At 40.8% G+C, this 18366-nt stretch overlaps 1 protein-coding gene across 1 annotated transcript; it reads right to left on the bottom strand.

The window, feature by feature from the left end:
- Positions 1–2674: 2674 nt before the first annotated feature.
- On the bottom strand, positions 2675–9533 carry pnp4a (purine nucleoside phosphorylase 4a). The gene is made up of 7 exons (XM_034705955.1): positions 9350–9533; positions 7616–7779; positions 7367–7470; positions 4038–4213; positions 3693–3883; positions 3254–3333; positions 2675–3173 (listed from the first exon to the last, which is right to left on the bottom strand). Exons 1-7 carry the CDS (start codon positions 9370–9372, stop codon positions 3021–3023), a joined length of 891 nt encoding a protein of 296 aa, XP_034561846.1. The 5' UTR covers positions 9373–9533; the 3' UTR covers positions 2675–3020.
- Between the last annotated feature and the right edge of the window lie 8833 nt (positions 9534–18366).

Below are 18366 nucleotides of genomic sequence, written 5' to 3'. Positions count from 1 at the left end.
AGCTTCAGTTCAGTCGTACATGCAGTTCACCTCAGTGCCAGAAGATGGAGCTGCTGCTGTCTGAGTGTCTGAGTCTGACCTGGAGGCTGCAGATTCAGGACCACATTTCTAGGACTGTAATTCTAAGACCGTAGTTGTTTGTGACAGCGCCACAGAGTAAACTAGATTTTTGCACAACTGTAACCTTAACCTTAACTGTCACAACAACACAAGGGTCCTGAAACTGCAGCCCCCATCTCTGCAGACACGCATAATGTTGAAGAACGACGACGCTCTGGTTTGATGATCCAGGAGATCCAAGAGGTAGTTTGTTGAGGTTGGACAAATTTAAGTCAGAGAGAATCAGCTCCAACAGCCTAACATCAGAGCTTGGTGGTAATATGCTTTCCTTTTTTATATCTAAAAAATAAATATGAAGTTAAAACGTTGGATGTCAATACTTAGTGTGGGCAAAGTTCCAATTTGCGAGGTGAAGGTGTTTTGTATTGAGTAATCCCAGGCTGCTCTGAATGGCTTGTGCCGAAAGTCACACAAGATTTCGGCACGACATTTGCTCAACTTGCGACATCACTAGTTGGTGATTTTACTTGAAACACAACCCTTTCGCATGGCTACAGTGAACGTGGGTTCTGGAATAATGGGTTCCGGAATGCTTGGTTCTAGAATGCCGGTGGGTTCTTAAAGAGACAGTATCCGAAATTATACGTTTTAGACAGAGGCTGAAATCAGCCTGAGATCAGTTAAGACCACTTTGAGCTCTAAATTTATGTGAAGGTGCTACAGAGGGATCAGAGGGAGAGTGTGAGGCTTGAAAATATGAGCATGATACCCCCGTCTTTAGGAAAAGACATGTTTTAATAATTATTGTTGCATTAGTGTTCATTAGTTTGAACAGTTACAGTTTTCAGGAGGAATCTGTCATGAACGGGGAAAATGTGTTCCTACCTCTGCTAAGCATTAACACTGGTCGAGTGGCTTGGTATGACTCAGAATCTGATCCACGTTCCTCACTGGGTTCTGCTCCGGAGTCACACGATTCTCCAGCTTGTGGTCTGCGCTCCGTCTTGAGAAAAACTCGATCCAGCAGGTGGTCCAGGATCTGCTGGGCATGGACTGGCTCGGTCGAGATGGTCAGGACGCGAGTGGGTTGGGTTGCTGTGACCTTTAGGACTGTGAGGTTTCTGAGGAATCAGAAAGAAACCAAGAAGACATCTTCGAACTCTGAACCATAACACAGACCCACAGCGCTAAGTACGGCCAAGGGGACGTCCTCAGGTCTGAAGTCTGAGACAGGTCAGTGTGAGCCCTTACCTGTTTTTTCTGTATTTGAGGATCAAATAGAGGATCACTAAAACCGTCAGAACCAGCAGCAGAACCACCAGGGATACGAAGAAGACCTGAGAGGAGTTCCCCATAGTTATCGACACAGGACGGGACCTGCTCCTCAACACAACACACCTGTTTCAGCACACAAAGGTTTTGCACAACTTTTGCAGAGCTGCTGCAACAGGCCACAGGTCTTGTTAGTGAATATCAGATCATACTGTTGCTGTAATGACCTTTGCAGGACATCAGCAACGCTTCACTGTTGAAGTCTGGAACAAGATTGAAGCCGTGTCCCAATTCAGGGGCTGCAACCTTTGAAGGCTGCGTTTGAAGACTGAATGCGTCACTGTGGTGACTTAATGTCTCAATTTAGTTTAGCCTGATGGATCTGGCTGCAGCTCCTGGATTGGGACACACGTCTCAGTGAAACATGCGACTAATAGACATTAAAATGAATGGCTGTACATGTCATAATTAGCATAAATACATACCTCCTTTGTTGATTTAATTCCTTAGTTTGATGAAGTTTTGTCGTTCAGAAATTTCCTTCAAGGTCTAACTGAGGAAGTTGAAAATAAACATTCTGAGTGTTAAACCAATCAGAGGAGTCAGAAGGATGCACCCAGCTGATTATTGTTTGAAAGACAGACTTTTTTTTTTCTCTCAGAGGCAGAAAACATTGAAGAGATCCAAACACATCACCTTGTTTAGTGTTTGATACCCTGAAATTTCAAAATGACATTATACCAACTTTGATTTCATCACTCACGACTCCTTCAAATCTTTTAGCACTGTGATAATTTTCTTGCTGAGTACTTTACAAAGTTTAGAGTTATGGTGATCCATAAGGAGATGTTTCACTAAAGGTGCTTTTCCACCGCAGGAACTTTCCCCAGGATCAATGTGCTTTTCAATCACAGGAACCAGTGTCTAAATTTAGTTCTGGGGTACTTAATCTTCTAACCCTAACCCCTGACCCTTACACCAACCCCCCAACCCTAACCATAAGCCTAACCCTTACCCCTAAACATAAACCTAACCCTACCCTGAACCCTCAACCCTACCCCTAACCTTACCCCTCACCCTTACACCAAACCCCAACCATAACCCCTCACCCTTACACCAAACCCCAACCCTAACCCCACCCCTAACCCTCACCCTTACACCAAACCCCCAACCCTAACCTCTTACCCTAACCCTACCCCTAACCCTCAACCCTAAAACTCACCCTCAACCCTAACCCCTAACCTTACCCCTAACCCTTAACCCCTAACCCTTAGAGGAAGTGTATCTCAGCCTGAAACACTCAGCTGCTGATTGGTTGAGAAAAACAAGCAGAAAGCAAGAGGAGAGTCAGAATATTTAATAGGATAAACACATGGAGGTGGATTTTTTTGTAAAATAAATCCAATAATTATTAAATAGCAACAATATACAAGAGAATAATCTCATCTTTGAATATTAAAGCACCATCAAATACAGTGGTCACATTATATTAATCTGTAGGACTGACGACAAATATCACAACAAATACTCTCAGATTTACCCTGATGGAAATTATTAATTAAACAATTTATATAATATATAAATAAAGTTTTAATACAGAACAACAAAAGATGATTAATGTTCTAAAAAGCTTTAAAAAATGTTGTAAATACAACAATCAGTTATTTACAGAGTGTGTCTGTGTGTGTCTAAACAGCATTAGGTATGTTGTTGTTGTTGTTGATCTCCATCTTGCTGATCAGCTCGGTCACCAGCTGCTGCACAGTCTGAGAGCGCAGCCGACCGACCTCCAGGACGCCCTCGTGGTTCACACTGTCTGTGTCCTCGTAACTCTTCACCACCTGTCAATCAATCAATCGGTTATTCAGTAAATCAAGCAATCAATCAGGTGAGTAAGCGAGCGAGAAATCAATCAGTGTACCTTGTTGGTGATCAGAGAGAGGCCGAAGACTCTGAGACCGCAGTGGGTCGCCACAACGACTTCAGGAGCCGTGCTCATACCTGCAAACACACAACACCTGAGGTTAATGGTGCCAGAAGCTGCAGTACCTTAAATGACCACTAGAGGCTGGCTCAAAAGTGAGTCAGTCCCCACTGAAGCCCATTTTAAAGATTTTACAGTTGAATTAAAAGTGTTAACAGGGAACAAAACGTCTGCAGCTCATTTCTCTGTTCAGGTGAACTCTGTTTGGTGTGAATTTTAAACACCTGAACCATTTTAGAAATTTGAAAGCTAAAAGTTTTGTGTCATGAGTAGCGTGACAGCTTTTGGTGGCTGTTGATAAATCTCCAAAAATGACAATGAATTAAGATTTCCTGCTCCTCTGGGGAACAATAAGATACCAGAGAGCGTTCTTTACCGACAGCGTCCACTCCCAGTCGATGTAAAAGCCGGGCCTCAGCAATGGATTCAAAGTTGGGCCCGCCCACCATGGCGTACACGCCCTCCTGCATGAGGCCAGACACGCCCAGATCTTTAGCAATCTCCATCGCTTGGCATCGCAGGCCTTTATCATAACAACCTGACATGGCCGGGAAACGAGGCCCGAACCTGTTCACAGAAAGCAAATAAATATAAGATAGATAGAGAGATAGATAGATAGATAGATAGATAGATAGATAGATAGATAGATAGATAGATAGATAGATAGATAGATAGATAGATAGATAGATAGATAGATAGATAGATAGATAGATAGATATACTTGTCGTCGTTGGGTCCACTCAGAGGGTTCAGACCGACCAATCCCGGGAAGTTGATGTGGTCCTTGATGATCATGATGTCACCGGGCTTGAGGCCGTCAGCCAATGAGCCGGCAGCATTTGTCACAATCAGAGTCTCCACCCCCATCAGCTTGAAGACTCGAACTGGAAACGTTGTCTAATCAAGAGACAGAGAAGACTTTTGTCATACTCTTTTATTATTTCAAGCACAGGAAGCTTCTTCTTCACTGTTGAGACTACATTGCAGGAGTAGCATCATGTGTGCACACGCAGGCAAATTAACACCATTTATTTAACCTGTCTATGTTTACTAATCTTGTATTTACTTGAAGCTTCAGTAAGGAACTTAGAGGTTAACCCTACTGTATAAAAAATGGACGTAGTATCGGTGAAGTCACCCATCTGTTTCTGAAGCGCTGTTTTGAAGCCGATCTTTTGCGGGTACCATATTGGAAATGCTGAACTCAACCTAACTTTGTCCGAGCTAGTGTGAGGTAAAGAGACGGATCTTTAGCATTTTCCCTAACAGCTACAGGGTGCCCGCCTGTCAATCAAGTCAGCCATGTCCTTAGTTGGGCAAAACTTGTTAGTTTGATATCTTCGAAAATAATGAGTTATAATAAAATTCTAATCCCGTACAGTGCTGATAGAGAAATGAGCTATCCAGACTACACTCTATTTTGTACCAGGCTGTAAACATGTTTATTTCTGCTGTAAAGATAATCTTCTTTGAATGGGTGTGTATGTGGTTTCTGGTGTTTCTGCAGTTAGCCTCTAGTGGATGCTCAATGAACTGCAGTTTTTAGCACTTTCACATGGGCTTCATATTTTAAGACCAGAGGTTGCCGCTTGTCCTAGAGTTGCGGTCCTTAGATTGCAGCCTCTGGCTCTGCAGACAGATAATGTTGAATTATACAGCCTAAACATCTAGAGCTCCCCCTACTGGATGGCTGCGGTACTTTTCCTAAAGCCTGCCTCCTCCATGTGAAAATGGGACATGGAAAAACTTTAAAACATTAAAACACATGTAAATTATTGACTATTGAACTCAGACTCTAGCTCAAATGTGCAAGATGCCAGGAGAGTATTTTGTCTTCATTTTTGTACAGTGTACATAGAGATGCGTTGTCCATCTTATTCTACATTTATAGTTGGATTAGAGTCCAAACAGATAAAAAGGCAATTAGCCAATCCTGGTTTAGGCTACGTTTAAACACGCCCTGTTCCTTTGGAGATGGTGTTCATGTGGCGCTGGATGTCTAACATTTTTCTCCTCTTAGTTAAAACTCTCAGGCTGAGTCTCATGACCGTAAGATAACGTGGTCCTGGGATCTTTGTGCCCTACGTGCAGCCTTCCAGGTGGAACTCACTGTGAGCCTGCGTTCAGAACCCAGAACTCATAATCGTGGGTCTGTGGGTCGGTTAAGGAGTTTTTACAATGATGAAGGAGCCGACAAGAGCATGATCAGGCATTCATAGGACATCATAAAAAGAGAATGTCTGTGTCACTGTGTGTGTGTGTGTGTGTGTGTGTGTGTGTGTGTGTGTGTGTGTGTGTGTGTGTGTGTGTGAGTGTGTGTGTGATACAAAGAGTGAGACAATAGCAGCATTGAACAGTCAGCTAAAAGGCTGCATGTGACAAATGCATGACCTGATCCGGGTTCACTGCTGAGCTGACACACACATGAATATACACACATATGCATGCACACACACACACACACACACACACACACACACACACACACACACACACACACACACACACACACATGAACATACATGTGGCTCCCACAGGTCGTGTTACAGGTTTCGTCTCATGCTGCTGATTACAAACAGTCATACGTGTTTGGGTTGTGTGACTAAGCTGCTCCAGTTTCAGACAGCTGGAGGGGGGGCGTGTTAGAGTGTGTGTGTGTGTTTCCTACATGTTGAATGTATTTGTATTTAATATTATTGATTGTTTAAGAGTATTTATTTTAACTTCATTAAACCTGAAGTGGGAGGAAGTTCCAAAAAAGTTCGGTAGTGGCTCGGATGCAAATTTACAAAAGATGAAAGTTTTACAAAGTTGGAGACAAATTTACATTTTATGAAACAAAATGTTTAACAAGAATAGAACAAACTTACATGAAATTACTTTCATATTACAGACAACTTTTGTTTTGAAAATCTGTTAACTCGTTCACTTCCTGTATTTGGTACCGAGAGACAATTTTGCAAGAGATGGAACATTTTTACAATTCCCTAAACAAATTTACAAAGAGCAGATTCTGACAGAAAAGGAATGTACCAAATACAGGAAGTGATCCAGAAGTGATCAAATGAGCAGTTTATATTTTCAAAATAAAAGACATCTATAATGTGAAAAAATGTGCAAAAGCCAGGGAATTAATATATATTGGACATTAACAACCTTGTTTCCATCAAAATATTTGGATTCAGACTGATGAGTGAACACCTCCAAATGTGTTCCTGCTAATCACGAAAGTATCTGATTTGGAATTTCAAAATAAAAAACGTTGGAAATTTAGCATATTACAATGATTTTGGATAAATTCATAGTGATATTATGAACATAACCCCAGTTTCCACTATGGAAACTGGAATTTGAAAATACCTCAAATGATCGCTATTTTTTTCAAATTTTGTTTGGCTTTTATTTCGAAAGGACACACCAGAAAGACATAAAATTGGCAGGACAGTCTGTTTCTCTCGGCCAAAAACAAACGTTCACTTGATCACTTCCGGATCACTCTTCTGGAATTTGGTAAATTCCTTTTCCAGTTGAATCTGCCGTTTGTAAATTGTTTCGTGACTGGCAAAAATGTTCCGTCTCTTGTAAAATCGTCTCACTGTTTGTAAAAGTGTTTCTGATTTTGTAAATTTGTTCTCTTAATGTAATGTTGTTTTATAAAATATTTATAAATGTTTTCCAAAATGTAAATTTGTCCCCAACTTTGTAAATGAGTTTCATCCTTTGTAAATTAGCATTTCACTTCCCAGCCACCGTAAGAAATAGTCTTTTGAATCAGTCTTGAAAAAGTCGATCAATCATAAAGCCTGTCCATGAACATCACTTAACCTGTTTCACTAACTTCCTTGAGCTCTGGTCTTACATAACCACAAAGTCAAGGCGAATCGTCAGTTTTCCGCTTTGATTTTTGAGGGACCAAAGCAATGAGACAGTGTGATCTCTCTGACAGCTTCTCTTTTACTACACACGCAAGAGTGATACGAAAAATGTCATTCAAGTCTCGACAGACAGGCTTCCAGGTAGTGGTGGGAAAATGTGTGTGTGATTGTGTACCTTGAGGAGGGAGTGTCCTTCATACATGTGGAAGCGACCCTGCATGCATACACACGTCTTCCCCTTCAGCTCCCCGAAAACGAGCCGGCCTGCGTGACCCTGAACTGCAATATGAAGACAGAAATTCAAGATTACAGTTCACAAAGAGACCCACAAAATAAAAAGTATATATAATAATATAACATTTAAAATCAATAAATTGAGCATATTATGAATATTGTGTATTTTAAACTAGGACATTCAGACTACCTGTGCTCTGTGGGAATCCCGGGATGTCAGAATAATCGAAGGTGTCCTGACACTTGAGCGTATCAGCGAGCATGCCCAGTCCGGACCCACAAATGATCGCCACCTGGGGGCGGTGCTTCGTCTGGGACATCAACCAATCAGCTGTCTTCTGGTATTCATCATGACTGCAGAGAGGAATAATAATTTGTGATATTTATGTTGAGGCAGATGTGTGTCTAACATGAGTCTGGTCCTTCTGGAGGTTTCTACCTGTTAAAGGAAGTTTGTCCTTGCCACTGTAACTTGCTAAATGCTGCAAAGTGCTCTGCTCATGGTGGATTAAGATGAGATCAGACTGAGTCCTGTCTGTAAAATGGGACTGGATTGATTGATTATGTTCCATATGTTTCTTTAGGAAAAATAAAAACTCTGAGGTGAAGAGAGGATGTTATCTGTTATCTGTCGCTTTGGGTCACTCATTGGTTTCTGAAGAGGTTTTTTAAGCCCATAGATGACCCAAATTGGAAATGCTGACTCCATCAAATCAAAACAGGTGACTTATGAAAACTAGTGAGTAAAGAAATAAGGTAAAGATACTTAACTGTTGATGTACCTGGCTGTTAACATGTTTCATTTTGATTTTAAAATTGATGTTTTAATATGGAGTCTAATGGGGACTCCATGGCTTTTGGAGACAACCTGCAGATTATTAATCAACTCTTTCTTAAATTCTTAAGTTTTGCTCTTGAAAATAGATTTATATCAGAGAGCTTTGAGACCTAAACTTTGTATTTCCTCTGCAGCTTTTATTTATTTTAAAGGTTACTAGAAATTTATATCATTTAGGAGTGATACAAAGTGAGCACAATAACAAACACATTTAGGGGACGACTTCAGACAGAAAGGAAAACCAAAACTGACGCTTATTTAATGCCTGTTAGCAGGACTGTGACCACAGTTACAAAAATAACTTCCAGCTTCTTGTATTGTTTGTTTTTTTATACTTTGACTTTGACAACAGTAGGATTAGCTCAGAATTTCACAGTTAACTAGTTCATACAAATAAAACTACACTGAAAAATTCTGTTTCATGAAGTGTCATGAAAACATTTTGGCCCAGAAAATAAAAGCATAAAAGCATTTTTAAGCTTTTACTCATATATCTTATCTCTTTCAATTTAAGGCTGGAGTAAAGAACGGCTTGTGTCAATTTTGGCGCCTCCTGCTGGCAAATATGGACATCTTATAGCTTCGCTCATCTTGTCCTGTACATGCCAAGGTAATTTGTATCTGACAAATAAATCTCATCCTGCTTTTCTTTTTACAGTCAAATTTGTTACTTGTGAATATCTATGTTGAAAATGTAAAGATGGGCTGCTTCACCCTCAAGCATTAAAAATGACAGTATAGAAATAATCAGTCTTGTTGTTGATAGTCTTGTCAGCTTTTGTGTGTCATAAAGAAGCATCAGTATCAATTTCAGTCTTTTCGGGACCAGCTAAAAATCCCCTACTGAAGCTCTAATTATGTAAACTGACCCTTTATGAAAAAGACTGAACTGGTGTCAGTAAAAATGCATTAATGCTGAGTCATGAGGGGACATTGTTGAAAACTGCTGATATATTAAGAACCATCAGAATGTTTTTGAGAGAATAAAGTTGATATTTCTTTAAAAAACACAACAGGACACAAAAATATAAACCTTATATGTAATAAAATAAAGATACGAGAGAGGTAACAAAGGTGTTCTTTTACCTGATCTGTTCTTTGCTGTGCATGATGGATGGATGATTGACGACCGATGATGATGATAATGAAGTATGAAAAGAAGAGTGATGTGTGTGTGTGTGCCTGTGACGAGCCTCTTACACAGACTGTGTGTGTCTCCGAGTGTGTGTGAGTGTCAGGATAAGTGTGTGTGTGTGTGACAGAGCGACAGTCAGTGGGAGTGAGTCCAGCTGATGTCGACCGGTCTACATATTTACTGGTCACATGTTGCTGATTGGTCAACAACTCATCCATTCATCAGCCGCAGCCAATGGGACGACAACGTTTTGGATATATGTGTGTGTGTGTGTGCGTATGTGTGAACATGTGTGTGTGTACTTGTGTGTGTGTGTTGAGATTCCTTTCCAAACAGGAATATTGGATTTTTAAAAAAAGCTTAAATTGGTGTCTCGTTTTGCGTCACGCCCCCGCTGACGGTAACGTGACTGTACTTCAGTGTTCACTCTGATCCTAAGGCTACTACTACACACACAAACATACACACACACACAGAGTCAGCTGTGAATAGGTCTTGACCCCCAAACACACCCACATGATCATATCTCTTTGTGAACATGAATGGGTTTAAAAAATGAGGTATGTAAGGCCACGATGACTGAATCAACGTACAAAAAAAAACCCTTTTCATTTCTGTTTATGCTTTTCTGTTTCATTTACTTGTTCTTATTTTTCTAAAGTTTATCTTGAAGCTTTTTTGCCTTTGTTTTAGAGATAGGGCAGAGGATGGAGTAGGAAACTACAAAGCGAGAGAGAGAGAGAGAGGGGAATGACATGCGGCAAAGGGCTGGTCTGAATTGAACCCGGGCTGCCCGCTTCAAGGAGTATTGCCTCTCTACATGGGGCGCATGATTTAACCATTAGACCAAATTGGCGTCCTCTGGTTGTTTGTTATCTTTTAATTGACCCAGATCACTCAAACCACATTAAAAAAAATTACAAGAACTACTCTACTTAATTGACATTTCGTGAAGTATAGAAATACTTCCAACATTTTTATAGTTGTTTTTTTCTCCTATTAAAGACAGATCTGACAAAGCTTGGCTTAAGCCTGATTCATACTTCTGTGTCGAATCGACGGCATAGCCTACGCTGAAGGTCCACATAGCTCCCGTACCAACTCAAAGCCATACAGCCATACATAGGTGACATCATGCACCTCTTCCAAAATGTGACTACGAGGCAAATCTATTTGGACCGCAAGCCCTGTGATTGGTCCGCTCATTGTATGTCCCACATTTACAACACTTCCGGGAACCCCGCTCATTGGCCGCACATTGGCCATGTATTTCATCTCCTCCTCTCTGTTCTTCATGTAATCATGTCTGCATGATAAACAGCAACATGTATCAGCTGTAGATTAACATAACACGCTCTGAATCGCTGTGGAAAAGTAAACCGAGATCATAGTGGGGCAGGAAGCAGGCGATCGGCTATCACAGAGACTACACAGACCTGTTGCTGCGCAACACGGACACATAAATGCACAAGTATGTGGTGCTCATGTCTGCGTCAGCCCCTGCTGCGTAGGGGCGATGCAGAAGTATAAATTAGCCTACAAATCTACATCATGAGGTTATTTTGACAAACTAAATATCTCTTATTTGGAACTAAATCAGAAGAAAATTGGTTTCTATTTCAGCCTCTGTGTGACTTATTATTTACAGTGAAGCTGAGACTCACCAGAGGTAGGTGAATGAGCACTTCTTCATGGGAGGAAATCAAATAATAGAGACAAATTTTATTTGCTTTTAACCAGAAAACCTGGTTACTTCTCCAGTTTCTAACCGGACTGTCAATGAAGCAGCACACAGAAAAATAAGTCCTAGCTGGAGGTCGTTCAAAGCTTATAGTAAGGGCTGACTCAGGCTTGGACCAGCCAGGGGAAACTGACACACTGGGATCCCCTCTCTCACCCTGCCACTAACTTTAACTCTCCCTGTCCCACTAAAGTTACTAACCATAGACCTTTCTGGAGTCCCTGAGCTCCCTTGTCTCATAGGTTCCTCTTAGTTAGACGTGCCAGATTCCAGCTGCTACAACTACTACTACCCGTCTCATCACTATCATCTCTCTCTATATCCTAATCTCAACCCACATGAAACCTACAGACAAAGCAATTGGGTGCACTTTATCCTTATTTGAACTGTTACAGTTACAGGATCATTAATTATGATAATTCATGTTGAGGGAAAAATTTGAATTTGAAGCCACAAATGTGAACCTCATGTGGGGGCCAAGAATGAAATGACATAAAATAAAAGTCATGTGATTTTCAAAGTCATCTGTTTCCATCCTCTGGGTATCATTCATATTCGCACCAGGTTTCATCCCAATACATCAACAAATCATTGAGATATTTCAGTTTGGAGGGGTGACTCCTTTAGTGGCAAACATTTTTTAGAGTTATATTGGAAGTGTTGCATAAATGATTGTAAAAAATACTTAAAATATATGTAAATATTGTTTATATTTTTGATTATTTAGTTTATTTCTGCTCAGGTTTATTCCCTCCAAAAAAACGTGACATCAGTCAGTGTGTGTCCGTGTGTGTTTAACCACCAGCTGTGCTCTGCTCATTAACCTGCTAACCAGCTTCCACATGGCTTCTGTTAAACCTCACACACACACACACACACACACACACACACACACACACACACACGCACGCACGCACGCACGCACGCACGCACACGCACGCACGCACGCACGCACACACACACACACACACACACACACACACACACACACACACACACACACACACGCATACAGACACACACATACACACACACACAGACATAGTGGCACATGTCAAACTAAGAGATGACAGACCACATCTAATCTCTTTCATTGCCAGACAAAGGAGCATTGTCAGCTTCACGTGAAAACTGAATGTGACTTCCTGAGTCCTTCATAACTCAGAGACGACGGATCACCTGAACTTTAACATTTTGAACATCACCCCTCATTTGGCTGATGAGCACTGAGGCTTAGGTTTCACATTTTTAATTTGACGCATTCTTATTGATAGTAAGACTCACTTCCTGTTGGCTCACCTGCTGGTCTCTCTGGGTCCAGGTCAGCTCTGGGTCCCGTCTGGCTCTGGTCCATCAGGCCCTCATGAGGCTCATTAGCAGCTGATCAGAGCTGAAGTTAGAGAGGACCATGTGAGGTGTTTAGGCGGTCATGAGACTGGATGTGCTGTTTCAATTAAAACCGAAGTGACCGACGATCTGCTGCTTGTTAAACGTCGACATCTCGGCTCTGATTGGTGGACGCCGTGTCCAAATATGAACTTGGTGGTTCAGGCAGACAAACTTGACCGGTTTGAAAATGAAAAAAGATGATGAGTCAAAGTGGAAAAGGGATGAAAGTTAGGTGACTTTGAGTCCAAGATGAAGCTTGTTACGGGGTCACTCTGAAAAGGCAGCCACAGGTATGGTGAGCTGATGTGCTGGACTGCACAATATTTCCACTATTTCATGCCAGTTTGACTTGGGACATTTTGGGCGTTACCAGCTTACTAATTTCAAGACCCATTGGCTATCGTTTCAAAGAGATTTAGCCTAAAGGAGAGACGGTGAACTTTTCAGAATTTGCGGTGTAGCCAGCGGTTAGCTATCAATCAATCTTTACTTATAAAAGCGTCAAATCACAGCAAACGTTATCCGAAGACTCTTTCCAAACAGAGCTGGTCTAGACCGTACTCTGTGTTCTATTATTAACAAAGAACCAACATCAAGACAGGATAAGATCCAGTCCCATCTTACAGACAGGACTCAGTCTGATCTCATCTTAATGCTATCTTACCCAGTTCCCCCCAACCCCCTCATCAATTACTTACTTTAACTCTTCCTGTCCCATTAAAGTTACTAAACATAGACCTTTCTGGAGTCCCTTGGCTCTCTTGTCTCGTAGGTTCCTCTGAGCTGCTGTGGACGTTCCAGACTCAAGCTGCTACAGACGTGCTGGACTTCAGCTGCAACTCTATCTCTTATTCTCCTCTATCCCTCTTTCCAGACCCAACTCGGTCGAGGCAGATGTCCGTCTAACATGAGTCTGGTCCTGCTTGAGGTTTCTACCTGTTAAGGGAAGTTTTACCTTGCAACTGTAACTAGTTAATTACTGCAAGGTGCAATGCTCATGGTGGATTAAGATGGGTCTTACCCTGTGTTGGTGTTGGGTCTCTGTTCATAACTTGACATAGAGTACGGTCTAGACCTGCTCTGTTTGTAAAAGCGTCTTGAGATAATGTTCCACCATGAGCAGAGCACTTTGCAGTATTTAGAAAGTTACAGTGGCCGAGTTGGAGAGAGGGATAGAGAGAAAGGGATAGAGAGAGAGATGACAGTAATGAGATGGATAGTTGTAGCAGCTGGATTCTGGCACGCCCAACTAAGAGGAGCCTACGAGACAAGGGAGCCCAGGGACTCCAGAAAGGCCTATGGTTAGTAACTTAAATGGGACAGGGAGAGTCCGGCTTGAGTCTGATATATAAAGTACTAGAGAAGCTGCCAACAGAAATTGAACTAGCTCATTCACCAGTTTACAGATTTTAACGTCACATAAAAGCCTTCATTTTTTGTCTGAGGTCCAACAGTGAGATTTGTTACATTTCCATCTATTAAAGCTTCTTCATGGAGTCACTGGACCTGGTTTACTAATGTAATAATGACACTTTCCATAGAAATAATGGCATCAGCCTGATTCTTGAATTTGAGAGGTCTTTTTTGGGACAGAGGTTTGTGAGTGAATCTCTCCTCAGAGTTCATTTCAAGGTTTACTAGATCAGATATTCGAGTTTCAACATAGTAAATCTTATCAGCTTTAAATGAAATAAAGCTCCCTGCTGCTGCTGCTAACAGATAAATCTGTATCATTTGACTTTACCGTCACATGTTGGATTTGCTGATATATTCCGGTTTAGTTACCTTTGCTGCTCTTTGTCCTGGACTCTGCTGCCTCGGCATTACTTCGTTCCTTCAGCTCGCTTAAAATGTGGAGAATGTGACAGCGTCCATTCAAACTGCGTTCAGATATCTGAAATTCTTCGATGTATGTGATTTACAAGGAGTCTGCCGTGTCCCATATTTTACTCCTGCTGTGTCAGCTCAGTAAGGACAGAGGAAATCTAAAAGTTCAGTCTCACAGGGCAGAGAAACTACAGGAAAATGTTGAGCTAAGCTGCAAAATAGGAGCGAGATAATAATGTTAGAGGAAGGGTGACACTCTCTTCATGTGATAGAAAACCTCACAGAGTTAAAACGAAGGACCAAATTTGAAGCTCTGGGACAGAGATGTCCCTAAATGCACCACTCTAGTCCAAACTGAAATGTCTGAACAACTTTGGGATGGAGCTGCACAAAAAGTTGACTGATATTCATGCTTCCCAGAAGATGACTTTATCATATTTACAGGCTTCTTTCAATCCTATCATGTAATATCATCAGAAGCCTCTTTCAGGGGGGGCGACGGTTGAGTCCTTAGGAGGCAGAACGTGATTTATAAAGCACGCTGCAGAAGCCATGGTGTAATGATTACCTCAAAATGATGGACGGAGCAACAGAGACCTACGCTAAGATGATAGATTTTGCATTTAGAACAATGCTACATGTAAACAGACAGATGTGATGACAATGATGACAGTGCTTGTCCATGACTAGGCTTTTACTCAGGCTGCTTAAGAGGCAGGGCGGAAAAAAGAAAAGGGAGCACCTCCTTTCAAACCCCTGGTACTCAGAGTTTAGGGTAAATTTAAATGTATTGAGGCAAAGGTAATAAGAGGGGAGATTGGGGTTACCCCCTAACCCGGGACTTCCACCAGACTCGTGTCCGGTCCGTTCCTGATGGAAGCACGCAGCTAATAACTGAATCAAGGATTCTCCTCCTCCTCTCCTCATCCATGTTGTCTTTCTGGTCCTCTGAAAACCTCTGACCTGTTGACTCCAGGCCTGGCTCCGCTCATCATGACGGTTTGTTGTTGTAGTTAAGTGAAATATGATCTGGTGATAACACAGAGTGTTTTATTCTGAAAAAAAACCGGATGTTTTCATTTTGTCGTGGTGCCTGACTCCCTGTCCTGCTCCATCTGCTCTGTTGAAATTGATGCGTCATGCTCCAGCATCCGGCAAAATAGAGGTCTTGCGTCTCTGATCCGGAGGGCTCTGACCTGCCGGATCAGAGACGCAGCCGGAACGCAACGGAGTGGATCCAGTGGAAGTTAACATATTGAGTAGAATAGAAACCTATCAGATCCGGTTCTGTGACGGATCGGAGACGGACCGGACACAGATCTGGTGGAATTTGGCCATAACTCTTAATTCCCGAAACTTAAAGATATTTTATTGTGACCGTCGGCTCAGCCACATGTTCAGAGATGCAAGCACATTTCTATAAAGCAAGGATGTTTTGTTACCTGAGGGAATTTTTAGGACACCGAAAAAGTGAGAAAGAAAGAAATACCTTCAATGTCCACAGGGTGCGCCAAATTAACACAAACCGAAAGCTCCTTACATGAGCTTTAATTTAGGACATATTTAGAAACAGTTTGATAAGTTCTAACATGTTTCAGTTGGGAAACTTTGCAAAGTTGATGGGAACACCTTTATCTATTAATTTAACACCAAGTTAACAAATTTGAGAAACTTTGCCAGTCTAAGATGACTTTACATTTGGCAGAATGTGTAACTGTGACATGCTGGAAGCTGCTTTTAAATATTTTTTCTAATATATTTCAAACAACAGAAGCTGGTCCCTGTGTAGAAGTTAGAAGATGTAGGACAGAGCTGACCTGATGAGCTGCTGGAGTTTGTCTCCCTCTAGTGGCTGATCACTGCTTATCTTCAAGTCCTGCTCTGTGTTTTCAAACCGCTCAGTCGACAGAAACAAACAGTGAGTGAACATGAATCCCTCAGCTGCAGATCAGAGTTCAGGTGAGTATGAATCACCTGCTCAGTGACTCCTGTGTTGAGTTAAACAGACAGTATTTTAGTCGTTTTACGGTTTGTGTGATCTGACTGAAGGGCTTCACGTCTGCAGTGTCTGACTGTCATTCATCAACAAAGTGAGTGAGTGTGTGCGGGTTATTGGCTATTGTATGTGTGTTGCATCATGCAGACACTGTGCAGATCAAACTGACACACACACACACACACACACACACACACACACACACACACACACACACACACGCACACAGAGGATGCAGCAGATGGGAGATAACTGGACTGGTTTCATCACATAAAAACACTTTGAGAAAAGTTAATTAATGGTTGTTCATCAATAATTCAGAGCACAAACATCCTCTGACACTCAACCTCCAACAAATGCAGCTCAAACACTTTACGCTGCTGAGAGTCTTCAGTGTGTTTATTACACTGATCAGCTCTTTCATGTCGATTTGATTCAAACCCGTCACGTTTTTATGTTCCATCCATCAGAACCCTTCACGACCTCCATTTAGTGTGCAAAGAAACATCTGGATAACCACGACAGAAGGTCACATTTAAATATATTTTTCAATAACTATGTAAGGGGATGTTGTATAGAACCACAGGGGATAAGGGCCAAATTAAGGTAGAAAAAATTTGGGATTTTGAGAGTAAACTTGTAAAATTAGACGAATTAACTCATGAGAAAAAAAAAGGTGTGAATTTATGTGAATAAAATAATACATTTAGGCAGCTTTATTTGTATAGCGCATTTCATACACGAGGGCAACTCAATGTGCTTTACATTGAAACATTAAAAGCATTGGAGACATTCAGACAAGCATAAAAGAACATAATTAAAATGACAAATATGATAAAACAGAAAAGAAAAGGAAAATTAGAAATATATTAAAAATTACATTAAAATTTTAATTTAAAGTGAGTTAAAATGAGCTAATTTAAGAGATTAAAGTCATAAAACTTTGAGAAAAATGTAAATGTATGAATTTATTATAATAATGATAATTATAACAATAATAATAACAATAGTATTAATAACAATCATTATCATAATAAAATAATAATAAAAATAGTAATGGTAAAAGTAATAATAATAATAATAATAATAATAATAATAATAATATTTATTTATTACCTCCATCACCTCTACATCATCAGTGCCATGGTTTAGTTCTGCAGTCTTCCACCATGCATCCTCACTCCACCAACACCAGTGTCTGGGCTCCGTGTCACTATCATGAGGATTACCCTGACCTGCAGGAATCTCCACCTGTTTGAAAACATGAAGGTGTCACGATGATGTCTAATCGACAAAGAGGATACAATCTTTATTATCTCTTCTGTGATGAAGATGTCAGGTTGTTGTTTGTTACATGCCCACAGTTATGCACAGGTTAGTTATTTTGCTCAATGCTGCAGAGGAAGCTTGTTCTCTTTAAAGAACTGTCATCTGCATACAGCTAGATATCAATCACAGAACAAATGTAATACAAAAGCCAGGATATGCACATTATTTATATAATTGCATTTTTTTTATGTTGACACATGTACAGCCCCAGTTCCAAAAAAGACATGGTACTGTAAAAAAAAAAAAGTGATGTATTGCAAATAATTTAAACAATATATTTATTTGGTAATAGTGCAAAGAAAACATATCAAATGCTGAAACTGAAAACTTGTATTGGTTTATGAAATATATATGCTCATTTCTAATTATGCTAGAAAGTATGTTTTTAAAAAAATTGGGACTGGGACAACACAACACTAAAAAATGCTTGAAAAACACACTTGGAGGAACATCTCATAGCTGAGAGGGGGAGTCTCTCAGAAGGAAAGACAAGAAAGAGGTTCACCACTCTGTGAGAGACTCTGGGGCAAAGTTTGTGTCCTCAGGCAACATTGCATTCAAAACAGACATGACTCTGTAGTGCAATTTACTCAAAACTATTCATAAAACAGTAACATTTTTTAAAGATTCAACATTTGATATGTTCTCTGGAGTCTCTTTGCACTATTTCTAAATGATGAGCTAAC

The sequence above is a fragment of the Notolabrus celidotus genome, chromosome 1 (assembly GCF_009762535.1).
Source record: "Notolabrus celidotus isolate fNotCel1 chromosome 1, fNotCel1.pri, whole genome shotgun sequence".
NCBI classification, from domain to species: Eukaryota; Metazoa; Chordata; class Actinopteri; order Labriformes; family Labridae; genus Notolabrus; species Notolabrus celidotus.
The sequence above is the reverse complement of the archived record's forward strand: the minus strand, read 5'-3'. Positions and strand labels throughout refer to the sequence as shown.